This window comes from Garra rufa, chromosome 15 (assembly GCF_049309525.1).
Source record: "Garra rufa chromosome 15, GarRuf1.0, whole genome shotgun sequence".
In the NCBI taxonomy this organism is placed as follows: domain Eukaryota; kingdom Metazoa; phylum Chordata; class Actinopteri; order Cypriniformes; family Cyprinidae; genus Garra; species Garra rufa.
In genome coordinates, this window is record NC_133375.1 from 32,953,017 (window position 1) to 32,970,379 (window position 17,363).

Here is a 17,363-nt window from a genome sequence, read left to right on the forward strand (position 1 = left end):
ATTGTATTAGGTGTAACAATCAACCGTGTCTAGCGTTTACTATTTTAAAATATTTCCTAGATATTTAAAACGATTTGTTCTCTGTTTTGTCGCGTATCGTCATTCGTATATGCTAACATTTAAAAATTCATCGAGCTGTGGACCACAGCCTGTGGTCATATTAGCGTCTCTTTTATGACCAGGACCTAGTTCATAAATATTAACAAGGCTTTGCTGACGCTGCGCGGTAGTCGTCCAATCCCGAATGTCTGCTTCATGAATATTAAGTAGATCGTGCTAACGTATTGTGACAACCACCCAATGGCGAATGTTCTGCTTATGAATATTGATTAGTCGTGCTGACGTTGCGCTGTTACCTTTCTTAGTTACCTTCCCAAGGCAAAAGCCCGGGTTATGAATATTACAAACGCAGCCCTCGCCATAGTAGAATTCGCCTTTTACCGGGAAAAGGAAGGGATTGCGGAGAGAGAGGGAGGGAAGCGAGAGGCCCGGAGCTCGACGGTTATTCATCCGCCCCTCCCCCATCTCCCATCCTCCAGCGCTCGGATGCTGCTGCTGCTGCTGCTGCCATCACCGAGAGATGCGCGTCAATCGGGCATCATCAGCATCTAGACCCACATCTCTCCTTCACCCATCACTCTATCAGTCAGCGCCAAAAATAACAGCAACGATGTGACCAAAACGACCCTCCTTTACGTTCCCGACAGCACAACACGCCGTTTTTAACCGATTAATTAATGCGGACGTGGTACAATCTCATCTGCATCATTCAGGTTTTCTTCCGCATAAGATGAAGTGCTCACCACCGCCTGCTGCCTCCTGCTCCCTTCATTTGATTTCTATTCTGCACCGTTGCGCTTCATCTGCATTTGGAATAGCGTAAAGGTCAAATGATGTGACTTTCATTTTTGTGTTCTCCATGATGGGCATGATTTGAGGATAAATCACTGGATATCATTCCGGTTTTTCCTGTCTTTTTTCGACTCAACGTCAAATGTCCTTGGAACATGGCCTGCGCGGTGAGTGAATAGGCTATATTTGTTCACGGATACATGTTCACAAGTGTCTTGTGGTGTCAGCAGGGTATGTTTTGTGTTGGGTTTGTTTATTTGTTGCAGTCCGGTGTCTGCTAATGTATAATTAAAGTGCTTTATTATTATGATTACAGTAGGTAAGCATTACATGGAAATGATTATCATCATTTACAGTATGCCCGGCACGTTTATGCTGATGTAATTCACCAATATATGTTTTATGTCATGAGGGTATTCATAATTGTTCAACAATTGTTTTTTGATGTCATTAAACAAAATAGTAGCCTAATAGAGGAAAATGATCAAAATAATCAAACAGTAATGTTAATCAGTTTTAATAATAACAACACAATAAAAAGTAATTCGACAACACTTTAATATTTATTTAAAAAATAAAATAATAATCTTCATTATTGTGCCTTGAACTAAATTAAGAGCAGTGTATCTATAAATACCTGTATGCATAAAACAAGTTAGTAGTTTTTAACAGACTGAAAAGCAGGTGATGGATGGATGGATGTAACCTTGCTGTCTGGTTAGTCTATGCAGCCTTTCGTTTTAATCCCCACCAAATGTTTTAATATACATTTGTTTTACCTTGCCCTCGCTAAAATTAAGCCGAAAAGCATAACACAAATGCCACAGGCACTTTCATAAGCTGTGAGCAGCTGTACAGTGGACCAAGGTGAACATCTGATTCCTGAAGGTTACCAGCAAAGGGCATCATCGTGTATAAAGCGCATGTTTGTTGAGGAATCGTCTGGGCATTTTTAATAAAAGATGAGGAGGCGCGCTCACAGATTATGGGTTTAAATGTTCAGTAACCTAAAGTTGGTGTCACAGCAGGGAAATGGAGGCGCAGAGCTCAAGCGGATTGTAATGTCATCCAAAATTGCAGGCCTGATGGCTGGTAATGTTGCCTTCGTAAATCTGTTCTGCAGTGGGATTGGGCAAGTGGTTATGTGCGCATGCGCAGGCGCCTCGTACTGAGCGAAGGCAGATTTTGCGTCGAGAGGCGGCACTGTAAAGTACATGGGGTTGGGGAGAGGCGCACATACAACGCTTTTATCAAGAGAGAGTGTTTCAAAAGGCGTTTAGATAAGAAGTGATTGTCCTCGAGTTCCCTGGGATATTATGCAAACAACCCAATGCAGTAGGTGTGCGTGATGAACGCTTGGCTACTTGTTTCCCACAAACTTCCTACACCTGTGACACCTCGGTGAGCAAAATGCCACCTTCACATCTCGAAACGTTTAGTCGACATTTGAGCGTTACAATTAGGCTTAAAGCGAACAAACACGTTCATAAAAAAATCTAAGAGACGTAGGTTAAGCAGGAGATACAGGGGGTAGTTGTCACAATTACTAACTGCTGGGTAAACAAGTAAACGCAATTAATAATAAATGAAATAATTATAACACGCATTGAATAATACATTATGAAGACAGATGTTAGAAGAAAAGCTGTATTCAGGGCATTAGTGGTCTTGTTATAAATGTCGGGACAATTTGTCACGTGTTTTGTGTGCTGGAATTTTACATAATTCCTTCTCATTTTTCAACATCCCGCAAGCCAAAATAATGCTTTGATGTTTATTTGTTGTCTTTTCGATTTCTGCAGTTTTGTAATTGTTTAAATAATTGAAAAGAAAAAAATATATAATTTCTTGATATGATTATTTAGTATTCAAAATTTATTTCATTATTCCATGATATTGGTGATTATCTTATGATTAAGGAGACTATGAAATGTTTTATAGTATATGTGACCCTGGACCAAAACCAGTCATAAGGGTCATTTTTGAGTTTAGGATTGAGAACCATTTGAACATCTGGAATCTAAGGGTGCAAAAAAAATACATTGATGTATGGTTTGTTGGCTATTGATACAAATATACCCGTGCTACTTAAGACTGGTTTTGTGGTCCAGAGTCACATATTTCAATTCTTCATGACCCTTGATCACAAAACCAGTCAAGGGTAAATGTGTTGAAATTGAGATTTATACATCTAAAAGGTGAATAAATAAGCTTTTCATTGATGTATGGTTTAGGATATGACAGTATTTGGCCGAACTATTTGAAAATCTAAAATCTGAGGGTGCAAAAAAAAAAATCTAAATATTAAGAAAATCGCCTTTAAAGATGTCCAAATTAAGTTTTTAGCAGTGCATATTACTAATTCCGCTGGATATATCTACGGTAGGAAATTTACAAAATATCTTCATGGAACGTGATCATTACTTAATATCCTAATGATTTTTGGCATAAAAAAAAAAAATTGACAATGTATTTTTGGCTGTTGCTACAAATATACCTGTGCTACTTGAGACTGGTTTTGTGGTCCAGGGTCACATTTTGTAAAAAAATGTTTTAAAGCTGTGTGTTTTTGGTGTAATTAGGTTCAGCAATGCATTTTTAACAATCTTCTTTTTATGTTCCTTAGGTTTTGTACCAACGTTATTCCTGTGTCACTAGATCCCCTTTATTGTTTCATAGTAACACTTGCTTTATTTGAGATGGATTGGCACAATGGCTACCACTTTATTTGCTGACTTTTTCTTTATGGGGGGATATTTCAGGGGAACCCCAGCTACCACACCATAGAATAGAAAACCCCAAACAGTCTTACAATTCATGTCTCAGTATGGAGAACTACATAGAGAACATCTTAGAAATAGGTGAGGAGGAATATAAATAGGACAAAAGAGATCAGACATTTTCCCAGGTACCCATCTTTTAGCTCATAGCAGCTGCTAAAAAGCTTCCAGTCTTCCACAACCAACACACACCATCATGGGGGATCTGGGCAATAGCACGGTAGACTTCCACCCTAAAAAGCCAGGGATGGACAAAGGAGGTCATGAGGGAGATTTTGGGGTGACAGTAGAGGATCTGTGCTCGCTAATGGAGCTCAGGGGACCCGAGGCCCTGCAGAAGATCCAGGAGAACTATACGGATATAGAAACCCTCTGTCACAGACTCAAGACTTCACCTGCAGATGGTGAGTAGTTTGTATTTGGATCTGCTTGAATAGCTATTAAAGAAGCTATTCAGCTGTTATAAAAATTTTGTGGTCATTTACACACTCTCAGGTCATTCAAAACCGTGTGATTTTATTTCTTCCATGGAACACAAATGGAGAATTATACTGATTGCATAATTATACTGACTTTTAATGTAGTGCACAAGTTGTATGGACCATTTTTACAATACATTCATGGTGTTTTTTAGCGTTTTTTTTAAAGCTCGAAAGCTTTAGTCCCCATTTATTGTTGTTGCATCGTAAACGGCAACCAGATTAGTTCTTCAAAACTGTTCCTTTTTTTGCACCGCAGAAAAAAGAAGTTCATACAGGTTTGGAATGACATGAGGATGGGTAAATAATAAGAGAATTCATTTTGAAGTGTACCAGTCCTATAAATCCAGATGCACCTATATTCACAAATGCTCCTTTTCAAAACAAGCCTGTTTTCACGGAATGAATACCAAATGCCAGGTGCCTTTATTTGCCTTTGAAAGCAGACATCCCTGAAGAACACATTGCATTGCCCATGTTATCAGATGAGAGCATCTCTCTGTAATGCTTTTTGAAGCAGTTTTTGTATTAAGACATTCCAGTCCAGTTTTTCAGAACGTCTCTCTGTGTCTTTTTGTAAACTTCATAGAAGTTTTTATGATGTACACTACTGGTCAAAACTTTTTGAACAGTAAGATTATTATTGTTTTTTAAAGAAGTCTCTTCTGCTCATCAAGCCTGCATTTATTTGATCTAAAATACAGCAAAAGCAGTTATATTGTGAGATATCTTTACTATTTTAAATAACTGCTGTCTATTTGAATATATTTTCAAATGTAATTTATTCCAAAGCTAAATTTTCAGCATCATTGCTCCAGTCCTCAGTGTCAAATGATCCTTTAGAAATCATTCTAATTTGCCGAATTGCTGTTCAAGAAACATTTTATTATTATTATTATTGTTATTATTATTATCAATATTTAAAACAGTTGAGTACATTTTTTCAGGATTTTGAGATAAATAGAAAGATCCAAAGATCAGCATTTATCTGAAATAAAAAGCTTTTGTAACATTATACAATATACCATTCAAAAGCTTGGAGTCAGTATAATTTTACATTTTTTGGGAAATATATTATAGAAATTAATACTTTTATTTAGTAAGGATGCTTTAAATTGATCAAAAGTGATGATAAAGACATTTATAATGTTACAAAAAGACATATTTCAGATAAATGCTGTTCGTCTGATCTTTCTATTCAGAAAATAGAAAGTTCAATAAATAAATTCTACTCAGCTGCTTTCAACATAATTTTAATAATGTCTTTTGAGCAGCAAATCAGAATATTAAAATGACTTCTGAAGGATTATGTGACTGGAGTAATGATGCTGAAAATTCTTCTTGGAAATCACATGAATAAATTACATTTTAAAATATATATTTGAATAGAAAACAGCTATTTTAAATAGTAAATATATATAAAAAAAAAAGACTGTTGTTGCTGTACTTTGGATCAAATAAATGCAGGCTTTGTTAGCAGAAGAGACTTCTTTAAAAAACATAAAATCTTACTGTTCAAATACTTTTGACTGGTAGTGTACAGTATGTAGTTTTACAGGTAAAAAAAAAAGGCATACCGGTTTTGATAAATTATTTTCAGTAATTAAAAAACAAAGCTGAAATAAAATATAGATATTAATACGTTTTAAGTGCTAAAATTTGCTAAAACTGAAATAAAAATAAATAAAATCTACATAGAAAAACTTAACGAAAAAAAAATCATATATACATTCCAAACCAAATGTCTAAAAATAAAGAGTAATTAAAAAATACTGCACTAATAATTAAACTAAAACTTACTAGTGAAGTAGTATCTCAAAACATCATTCGAAAATATCAAAGCTCTCATATTCTTCTGGCATTACTACAATGATGTTGCATAATAAATCAACTTACATAGAATAAATTAATACTGTGCTTGTTTATCATTTTTATTCCTTCATATTTCATGCTTTGCATGATCAGAAGCGATTTATTAAATAAAAGCTGGGTGTTTAGTTACCTGAGACTTTCAGTTTCAAAGTAATGCAAAAATAATTTAGCTGGGAATCTTTTTTTGCTGTAGCTATTCTGGGTAGATGATCCTACTTTGCGCTCTGATAATCACATTGATTCACATCTTGTTCTGACCACTTGCTTTCAGACCAAGTCATGCGGTCTGCCTGCATCGCTATTTGGCAGCCACGTTGAGGTTACTTTAAGTTTATTGTAAAGCTCTTTCTCCTCGTTTAATGCTGCTCTTTGAAAAACCACTCTTCAGAAACCGTGACAGGGATACAAAAAAAAAAAAAGCTTACGGGCATGGATGGAAAGATGAAAGGGTAGAAGAAAGAACTGGATGTACCGCAAAAGTCTTTCAATGCTGGTAGTCCGTGGAAAGAGGATTGCATTTGTCTATCGTAGTTGTCTTAGTTTACTTGTGCTGAACAGAGACTGAATGAATTAATCGGGGGCAATTGGAATTAGTTAGGGAAATGATTTCCTACAACCCTTTGGAGTAACTCAATTAGGTTTTGCAGTGAGTGAAAGGGAAGCTCTGATGGGAGATGAGAGGTTGCCAGGGGCAGCAGGTGATGATTGGCAGGGTGAGGATGCGGAGAGCGTGACAGTCTGTCTGGGTCCTACTGCCAAAAATCACACCCTGTGGTGCATCCGAAGCACACTGACTTAACCATCTGTGCCCTGTGTTCTCTTGTTATGTCTTCTCCCCTCCCTTCCTGTCACCCTAAGAGGTCAGGGATTGGTGCTAACAGAATTGAGTGATGACTAATGAGCATCCAGGAAGTTCTGAAAACCATTTGCATAGAGAAAAAACCATTAATAAACGAATTAAGGGTTTTTAAGCACCCTTACTCTGATTTATGCCAGTACACTTGTTTTTGGATTGACAATTTTTGCACTGTAAAACAATTCTTCTGTTTCACTTTTTTTTTTTTTAAGATTCTGGCGGTTTGACGGTTTGCCATGTTTTTTTCCTGACCGTGCCTTTATATTAACTAGAATGCATGAAACTGTTGCAGAACGTATGCATTTTAATCATGATCCAAACAAACATATAGCATGATACATTTTTGATGCAAATTAGATTGCATAATTTCAACATTTAAAATGGAAGTGAAGCAGTCAGTCAAGTAAAGTGATTTCCACTTAGATTAAAAAATATCTAACAAATATGATTAATGTAACCATTTTAAAGAAAAAAATGATGTTTTGTTATAGCTTTTGGAGCAACACCACAGTGTGTGACGTCACAGGGTTGGTTCGCTCCGATGGCCAGTGAAGTAATATAAGCGTTTCTTAACTTTTTGAACACACAAATGTTATTTTAACTCGCATATATTTTATTTTTTACTATAATTTAGAGAGATATTCAACATCAAACTGTCTACATTACAAAGTTTTTATTGTGGTATCCCAAACATTGTTTTCATAATGCGGGAGCGTGATGTAAACAAACAACGCTTCATACAATATCGTTTATGTCACATTTTATTGTTATATCAGACCTTTCAGACATATTTGAGATGCGACTGAGGAAAACCCAACCCAATGGTGAAATTTGACCTTTCTTTAAGTTTTGATACCATATGAAAGCTGGGTTCAAGCCCTTTCCCTTTATTTTGTCCATAGCTTGAAGGTAACAAAAATTATTTTAAGTTGGCGGATAGCTATGATTTTCAGGAATAAAATTTTGAGAAAAACGGGTTTAAAATGAGACTGGTTTTACGGGTTTAATGAGGGTTGTCAGGAGCACTATACCTAAACCTGAAGAGGACACATTTCCGTTGTTGGGCATAGTCTCTGAACATTTGATCCTGTTTAGTTGGCACGAATAGCGTACCCTGTAGTTTACATTTAGACAAGCGAGCGCAGCACAACTGTTTGCATGCTGTGCATAAAACAAACTGTCATCTGACTCTTCCTCTTTAGTAACTTCATCATCCAATCCTTCATCTCTGGATGCGAAATAGTCCATTATAACATTGTTTAAGGCACTGACATTACTAAGACTGCAGATTGAGACGAGTAAGATCATTTAAATGAGCAGCTACTTGAGACTGTGTTTTTTTTTTTGTGCTCTGCCATCTCACAATATTAAAATAAATAGCATATGCTGTTTTTTTCAACAGGGTTAACACCACAAAAACAGTTAACCTATCAAAATAATCCACGTAACATTTAATGAAAGTGCATCAATGCACATTCCACGCCAGTCCTTTGCTGGTTTATGCTGGTCCTTGACGAGCTAAGGACCAGCATAAACCAGCAAAGGACCATCTTAAACCAGCATCTCAGCATCAAAACCTACCTAACCAGCATATGCTGTTTTTTTCAACAGGGAAGAGAAAGCACCTACGCAGTGCGTTCTTAACATAATCACAGATCACATCACATTTGCATTACACTGACTCGTTCATTAGTAGTGGTATGTAACATATTTTATGTTCACCTGCGAATACAGTTAGCTTTCCTGCCGTTTTGCAGTGTTTAACTCATTACCTATCTGAACGATTGGGCATGCTGCTTCCACAAGAAATCATTCTTACGTGTTTTAAGGATTTTAAGCCATTCAAGCTCAAAACAGATTTAGATAGCTAGATTTCAATGTGGTACTTGTGCTCTGTGATAGCTCTTTTCTGAAAGACATTTCAATGCGGCACTTATGCACTGTGCTAGATAGTTTCTGTGTGCACCGCACACGCAAAAAGCCAAGGCTCAGATTGGACAACATGCGAGTACTAAATTGAGATTTTTTTGCATCTTCATAAGCAAATGCACAAACAAAATTTTGTCTGAATGACTGTCTTGAGGAGTATTCACATAAACATGTATTGTTTCCAACCCTCTCTTCACCCCAAGCCAGCAGGTTCACAACCTCCTCCAACCGTAATGGTGTTACTGCACGGTCCCATCGCCATATCGGCTGTAATGCATAAGCAATTGCACTTATTATGAACTCAGCAGTCCTTTCAAGTTAGTCTTCCTCCATTTCAAAACAAGTGTGTGTTCAAAAAGTTGAAAAATGCTTATATTACTTTACTGGCGTCACGTGCTGTGGTACTGCAAGATGGCGACGCCCTTACTCCAAAAGCTATAACAAAACATCCTTTTTTCTTTAAAATGGTTACATTAAATGTTTATTATATATTTTTTGGAAGTCATTTTACTAAATAATCTAAAAAACTTCCACTTTAAAGCAAAAACAGAATGGTCTGACCTTAGCTTTGTGACATCATGCTATATAAACATCTGAACGAAGAAAAAAACAGCAGGTGGCGCTTATGGATCAGCAGCGATACAGCATTTCCATGGTTACTGCTGTAAGCAAAGCAGCGCAGCACTTTTAAATTCTACATTTATATGCATTATACTGAGGTAAGATAAAAATAAAATACCATCTAAACTTTCCTGAAGACAGTCAGTTCCCCTCGGAGAGACATTCATATAAACCTTAACGCTCATTTCAGTATTTATTTTCATCCTATATTTCACACATTGATCTTGACAGTGATCTTGATCTGCCTGCTGCAGTATTTTCTCCTCTTTGCATCTATCTTCAGCATCTGTGGCTTCTGTTAATGGTCGTTTAGTTGGTTTATGTGCCCAGTCAAAGAATTAGTTGTGTTTTTTATTAATAGTTCTAAATGTTTTTCAACCGTTAGTCAGAAGTGCAGTTAACAGGGATCTCCTCTCGATTAACGGCCCTGTGTAATGTTACGTTACTTAGGCACTTGTACCGGTATTTGTTTGCTTAAATTAAACTTGTTTACCATTTGATTTGGTATATCGCCCAACACTAGTATGTTTTTTTTTAACTGACATTAAAGATGCAGTCCATAACTTTTTTGGTTAAAAATGATCCAAAATCAATTTCTGAGCAAGTACAGTACATAACCAGCCAGTGTTTCCTTACTTTAACCCGGTTCACAATGGTAAGCTTGTAATAATGTTTTTTAATTTGAGTGGTACTGGTAGGTTTTCGCGGGAACTTCCAGCATGCCACCACTCGTCTTTGCGCCATTACGCCACGTTTGAGTCCCAGCTAGTAGGCTATATCGCATATGAGGATATATGCAGGTGGCGGACCATTTATAGAATAATTAAACGTATCATTTTTATTGCTGGTTGTAATCAAGAAAGGATTGTGTTAATTAAGCAATAAGGTACTTGAGGCCGTGCTGTATCATGAATAAATCACGGCTGAAGGGCGTTGTTAGGCACGACGCGAAGCGGAGTGCCTGCAACCCCTTCAGCCGTGATTTATTCATGATACAGCACGGCCTCAAGTACCTTATTGCTTTTATAAAACGGTTACCACACAATAAAAATATTAAAATCAAAAATATATATTAATTTATATATATTAAGTTGTACGTTTTCATAAAGTAAAATCATTAACTGCCTTCCGCTGTAAAAAGTAGTCCCTAACTGCTGCAGCTGTGTTTACGTTGCTAAGGGTGGTTGCTAAGGGGGTTCAATGATACACAAAACCGTTGAGTGAAGCGGTCATAGCAGTGCCGTATCATGAATACGACACAGCTGCTGACCAATCAGAATTGAGGAATGGAACTAACCGTTTTATAATGAAAATTAGATTCCAGTTGTAAATGTGCATCTAATTACAGATATGTAGGAATACACAAGATTGGCATTTTAAAGAGAAAAGAACATAAATTTGCTTTTTGGGTTGAAAGAACAATTACTTTATATGTGACCCTGGACCACAAAACCACTTCTAAGTAGCACGGGTATGTTTGTAGAAATAGCCAAAAATACATTGTATGGGTCAAAATTATAGATTTTTCTTTTATGCCAAAAATTATGGGGATATTTAGTAAAGGTTATGTTTAATTAAGATATTTTGTAAATTTCCTACCATAAATATATTAAAACTTAATTTTTGATTGGTAATATGCATTGCTAAGAACTTTATTTGGACAACTTTAAAGGCAATTTTCTCAATACTTAGATTTTTTTGCACCCTCAGATTCCAGATTTTTAAATAGTTGTATGTCTTCCAAGTTTTATCCTACCCTAATAAACCATTCATCAATGGAAAGCTTATTTATTCAGTTTTCAGATGTTGTATATATCTCAATTATGACTGGTTTTGTGGTCCAGTTTAATTTAAAATTTAAAAATTGAAATCTACATGTAACGCTAATACACACTATAAACACATAGTCACACAATGCTGATTTTGTTAACATTAACAATTTGAGAACAAAGTGATAATTTGCATGGTTTGATGTGATATGAGCTAAGCGAATCACCATTAGTAGCGTGATTTATTGGAATGCAGTTTTCCTCAGTTGGCGGACATGTTACTTACTTATTCATGAAAATATCCGGTGAAAATTCTTATTTGGGTCATACTTCCAAGACAGTGATTCTGTAATACAGGTACAACTCAAAACACCTACAGATGAAAATTTTGCAAGTAACTGCAATTGCAGGTTTCAAACAGAGATGGCGACAAAGAGGCGAAATTTATGGACTGCAGCTTTAAAATCAATACACCAACGTGCATCTTACAGAATTTCTGTTAGTAAGTTTTAAATGGTAACAATGACTTTAACCACCGTATTTTCCTCCAAAAGGATTATCGGACAATCCTGCGGACCTGGAGAAACGTCGGCAAGTGTTTGGAATGAACTTCATCCCTCCTAAGAAGCCCAAGACCTTCCTACAACTCGTATGGGAGGCTCTGCAGGATGTTACCCTCATAATCCTGGAAATAGCGGCAATTATTTCCCTCGGACTGTCCTTTTACCAGCCGCCAGGAGGGGACGGTGAAGGTGACTTGGTCTCTAAGTATTCAGTGGAAAAATACAAATATTTAAAAAGGGATTTCTGGCCTTTTTTATCAGAAGCTCAGGGAAAACGTGATATGCTTCATGGTGTAGCCCCATGAAAATTGGTGACCTTTATTCTGCTAATATTAACACTGCTACCTGTACGTGTTTATATCAAGACATTTTTTTTAGATTTTCATCTCTAAAATACTCTTGTCTGTCTTGTCTGTTTGAATGCATTTTTAAAAGTAATCCTGAGTGTAAGTACCAGTATAGTTGCATGGATAACTAAGAAAGCAAAGAATAGAAGGAATGGAGTGAGAGATGGGTGGATAGATAAAAGAATATAAAGGATTACAAGTAGACACTCAAACTCACTTTCCTCCCACACATTTTTACCTTTCCATCACTTTCTCTTTCTCTCCAGCGTGTGGTACTGTAAGTGCAGGTGCGGAGGACGAGGGAGAGGCGGAGGCGGGCTGGATCGAGGGTGCAGCTATCCTGCTCTCGGTGCTCTGCGTGGTGCTGGTGACAGCATTTAATGACTGGAGCAAAGAAAAACAGTTCCGTGGCCTGCAGAGCCGTATTGAGCAGGAGCAACGCTTCGCTGTGGTGCGGAACGGCACGGTCATTCAGATCCCCGTGGCTGAGATGGTGGTGGGGGATATTGCCCAGGTCAAATATGGTCAGTAGAGTTCAATATTGGCTCCACAAATCATCTCTTATGAAAGCATATTACATTATAAATTATTAGTTAATGTGTGTAACATGTGAGCCACACATGGGGTGATCCTTTATTAAAAACTTTAAAAATAAAGTTTCTATAAAAAGTTGTCTCTATAAAAAGTCTATATACTGTTCTTTTTAAAATAAGTAATTCTATCTATCTATCTATCTATCTATCTATCTATCTATCTATCTATCTATCTATCTATCTATCTATCTATCTATCTATCTATCTATCTATCTATCTATCTATCTATCTATCTTCAAATAGCACTAATATTTAAACCACAGACAATTGTATATATAAACCGCATTCAAAAAGTGAAAAAATTACACATTTATAATCAGGTTGTATTGCTATTATTTTATTGTTTATAATAAATAATTCAAATTATACTTAACTTTGCATGTTTGTAAATTCTAATAATTTCTAGATATAGTATTAAAATATAAATTGCAATTTTAAAATGGTAATAATTTAATATGTACATAAATTTATAATTAGTTTATTCAATTAGTATTATATATATATATATATATATATATATATATATATATATATATATATATTATATATATAGCAAATCCTTAAAATTATACCTACAATTGTGCGTATATATACATTATAATTTAAATTATATCTAGATATAATATTAAAATATATAAATTTCCTGGAAAAATATAATTAATTTTTATTATATACATACATTTGATCCTTACAAAATTACTGTTTACTTAAATTTGTCATGATTTCGCAATTTATCCAATTATCTACAAGTAAACCAAGTTACGTATAATTTATTTTCACTTACAAATTATAATATTGTACAATCATAAACAAATTTTAAATTTATACATTTTTATATAAATGTTTATCTATCAGTGTTGTTTTTGACAACCATCTTAGATTTAGTCTTAGTCTTTTGGACTAAAATGCTTATTAGTTTTAGTCAAATTTTAATCACTTCTATATGTGATAGTTTTAGTCCAATTTTAGTCGACGAAAAGTCAAAAAGGTTTTAGTCTAGTTTTAGTCGACAAAAAGTCAAAAAGGTTTTAGTCTAGTTTTAGTCAAAAAAGAGGAAAAAGTAGTCTTTTAACAAATTAATGTAGGTCAGTAAGTATTTTGCTGTTGGGTAGTGTCACTTGTAAGTTCTGAAAATAGCAGATCTATAGTTCAACACAATGTGAGCTTCCGGATCGACTATTTTCACCAATAATTACAATAATGAAGGAATGTTTTAAAACATAAAAGACAAACAAGGATGGAATGCTAAAACGGCTTGGCATACTAGTATAGCAAAGAGTATTTAATGCTAAAACGGCTTGCCATAGCGGCAGATACGTTTTAGGTTTTGATTGGCATGCACAATAAGCGGAAATGTCATGCATTTTAAACGTCTGACGGACCACCCACTAACATTTTCGTCTATTCTCGTCTCGTCAACGAAAACTCACACACGTCTCGTCATGTTTTAGTCATCAACGAGCCATTTTTATCTTGTCATCGTCTCGTTATCGTCATGAAAAAAAGTGGCGTCAACGAAAACAACACTGTTATCTATTTATATATATATATATATATATATATATATTTGTGTATATATATATATGTATCTATCTATCTATCTATCTATCTACATACATATATATGTATCAGTTTATTGTTTTAGTATTATATTATTCATATAGTGAATCCTTAAAATCATGCTTAAAATTGTATAAACATAAAAAAATGCATATAAAAAATTATATAACTTTATTTATACATAAATTTGATCATTACAAAATGACTGTTTACTTAAATTCTTTATGAATTTGTAAAATTAACTAAATGTAAACAATGTTAGGTATAATTTATTTTAACGTATAATCTTGTATGATTATATCTATATTCAAATAGCATAAATATTTAAATCACAGACAATTATATTTATAAAATGCATTCTAATATTGAAAAAATTACGCATTTATAATCAATTTGTTTGTTAGTTTATACATTATGATTTAAGTTATTTCTAGATATAGTATTACAAATATAAATTGCATTCAACAATTTAAATCATTTATTAATACATACATTTATAATTAATTTACTGTATCGGTATTATATTATCCATAGTAAATCCTTAAAGTTATACTTAAAATGTATATAAATTACAATTTAAATTATTTTTAGATATATTGTTAAAATATACAACAAATGTGAAGATCCCTTTTGAATATTTAATTTTTCAATTTTGGTCATTAAAGCTAGTAAGATTGATCTGTTGCTGTCACTCTGGGGTCTCCTAGGCGACCTCCTGCCTGCGGATGGTATTCTCATCCAAGGGAACGACCTCAAGATCGATGAGAGCTCCCTGACTGGAGAGTCTGATCACGTACGCAAATCCAGCGACAAGGATCCCATGCTGCTGTCAGGTAGGGAGTAAAGGTTATATAAGTGAACATATGTTTGTATGTTTGCGTGGGTTTGTGCGGACTGGGTAAGGCCATATGGCCATAGGTTGTGCTGAATGTTTGCGTGTGTTTTCACATAAACGGTTCTGAATATTCAAAACCATACAAATACTAAAAGATACTCACCATCTGTTTAAAAATTCAGATCACTGGGACAGATATGGTTAAAAATGCAAAAGGTTGCAGGCTTGAACATGCAAAGGTTGTTTTGTTTGGATGCTTATTCCCAGGATGCGTATTCCCAGGGGCAGTATTCTCTTTACTTATATGGCAACAGCATGTTTATGTTGTATACTCTAAGTCTTCATTGTGTCCACAAACTTACCAATATCAATTAATTTAAGCTGACGCTGTCACAATCCATCTGAATTGAACCAATTTGCTGTTTAGGAGGATGGGGATTGCGCAAAGTATTCTGTCAATACTTTAACACTCAGGTTGTGCAGTGCTTGGGCTAAATCTTATTGACTGGTTTAATGAGAGAACGTCCCTGAGGTCTGGTAAACAGGTTAATCAGCTTCCTCCCTCATCTCTGCTTCCTGGAGAAAGGCTCAGATTTGTGTTCAGCCCTCCAGAGACCTGCTCTGCCACTTCTTTCTAATGATCGCAGTTCACCAGAACAGCAGATGTTTCTTTGCCACACACGCAGCGCTACCCCACGACCTTAACATAATCAAGTGTGAAAGAAAAATGAGAAATGGAATCTATGGAAACATTACATGCTTTTAGACATTTGATGTGAAAAATGCATGTGTAACATGATTAGAGTGGACTCGCATTGCTAAATTGACATTAACAAGGAATAATGAATACTAAGAAAAAATCTGAATATCGTTAACTCCCTTGAGTGTCCAATTCAACATCACATTTGCTTGATTTGCCTATGTTTTCTTCTTTTTTAAATACTTTTATTCAGCACACTGATTAAATTAATCAAAATCAACAGTTAAAAACATTTATAATAAAACAAAAGATTTATTTGTCAAATAAATGCTATTGTTTTACTGGAGCGATGGCGGCTAAAAATGCATCTTTGCCATGAATTACATTTTAAAATAATGAGCAAGGTCTGACCTTTTATACAAAGGTCTCTTAATGATCAGTGTCATTTATTTGATTAATGACCTAGAAATGTTGGATAATCTTTAATATTTCTTAATCATTTTACATTATAACTGTTCTTTGTTTTAAAGGGGACCCCAGTTGTTAAAGGATTAGTTCACTTCCAGAACAAAAATTTACAGATAGTTCACTCACCCCTTTGTCATCCAAGATGTTCATGTCTTTCTTTCTTCAGTCGTAAAGAAATCATGTGTCTTGAGGAAAACATGTTATGAATTATGTCCATGTAGTGGACTTCAATGGTGCCCCCAAGTTTAAACTTCCAAAATGCAGTTTAAATGCAGCTTTAGAGGTGCCATAGAATGGAAAACTGTATTTACCTTGGCGTAGTTGAATAATAACAGTTCTGTACATGGGCATAATATACCGTGAGTCTCAAACATCACCGTTTCCTCCTCCTTATATAAATTTGGTGTTTGCAAAAGACCACTGAAAAATAGGCTAATCCGAACTGTTTTTAAAATCCTAACTTTTATGGTTATTTTCAGGTCTAAATAAATAAATAAACAGTTTTTATTTGATGTGATCTCATATGATATATGTTGGTAGATTAAAGTATAGCGGTACTGGATCAGTTCCAGCCTGTGCAGTCAGTTCTTAAGGTCATTGAGGAGGTGGATGGCCTGAGGGAGAACTTGTTTTGAAGGCAGGAGGTTCTTAATTTAAATCTGCTTTGATTTATCAGGATGAATTTTGAAAAATCGGGTGCAACTCTTGTGCAAGCTAAGATGTTGTCTCTATAGGATCTCTAAGGATCTCTTTCTGCATGTTTCCATGAACCTGTTTTGTTTCTTGTTTTGTTGACAAGGCTTTTTGTCGTTCATCAGTGTGTGCAATTAATCATCAAGGGGTGCATATTATTTTCTCAGTCATCATGGGAGAGGCATCTCTTCTCAACATGTATGTTTGAAGGCTTCTGTTGTGAAGAAGGAAATGCATGCTGTACAAAGTAATTGTCTTAATCAGTAATTGTCTTGTTTATCTCTGTAAAAAATATATTCTCTCATTGGCAATAGATTGTGCTTCTCAAGTACATTTATTAAGTACTTATTTATGTATCTGGTTTAGTTTTTTATGTGTGTTCTGATATCTTTTGCCTTGAAAACAAGACAAAATACTGGTAAAGAAAGCTAGAATTAATGTGCACT

General features: G+C 35.1%; 1 protein-coding gene across 6 annotated transcripts in view; it reads left to right on the forward strand.

The window, feature by feature from the left end:
• Positions 1–475: 475 nt before the first annotated feature.
• atp2b3a (ATPase plasma membrane Ca2+ transporting 3a) overlaps positions 476–17,363 on the forward strand; it is a 36,145-nt gene continuing 19,257 nt past the window's right edge. For 3 of the 6 annotated variants that reach the window (XM_073819628.1, XM_073819627.1, XM_073819631.1), the window contains exons 1-5: positions 478–1,019; positions 3,479–4,036; positions 11,713–11,910; positions 12,335–12,592; positions 14,929–15,054. In XM_073819628.1, coding sequence (XP_073675729.1) covers positions 3,829–4,036; positions 11,713–11,910; positions 12,335–12,592; positions 14,929–15,054 — 790 coding nt within the window. In that variant the 5' untranslated portion in view covers positions 478–1,019; positions 3,479–3,828. Of the gene's footprint in view, positions 1,020–3,478; positions 4,037–11,712; positions 11,911–12,334; positions 12,593–14,928; positions 15,055–17,363 lie in introns of all 6 variants that reach the window. The other 3 variants (XM_073819630.1, XM_073819626.1, XM_073819629.1) reach the window with 3 other exon arrangements.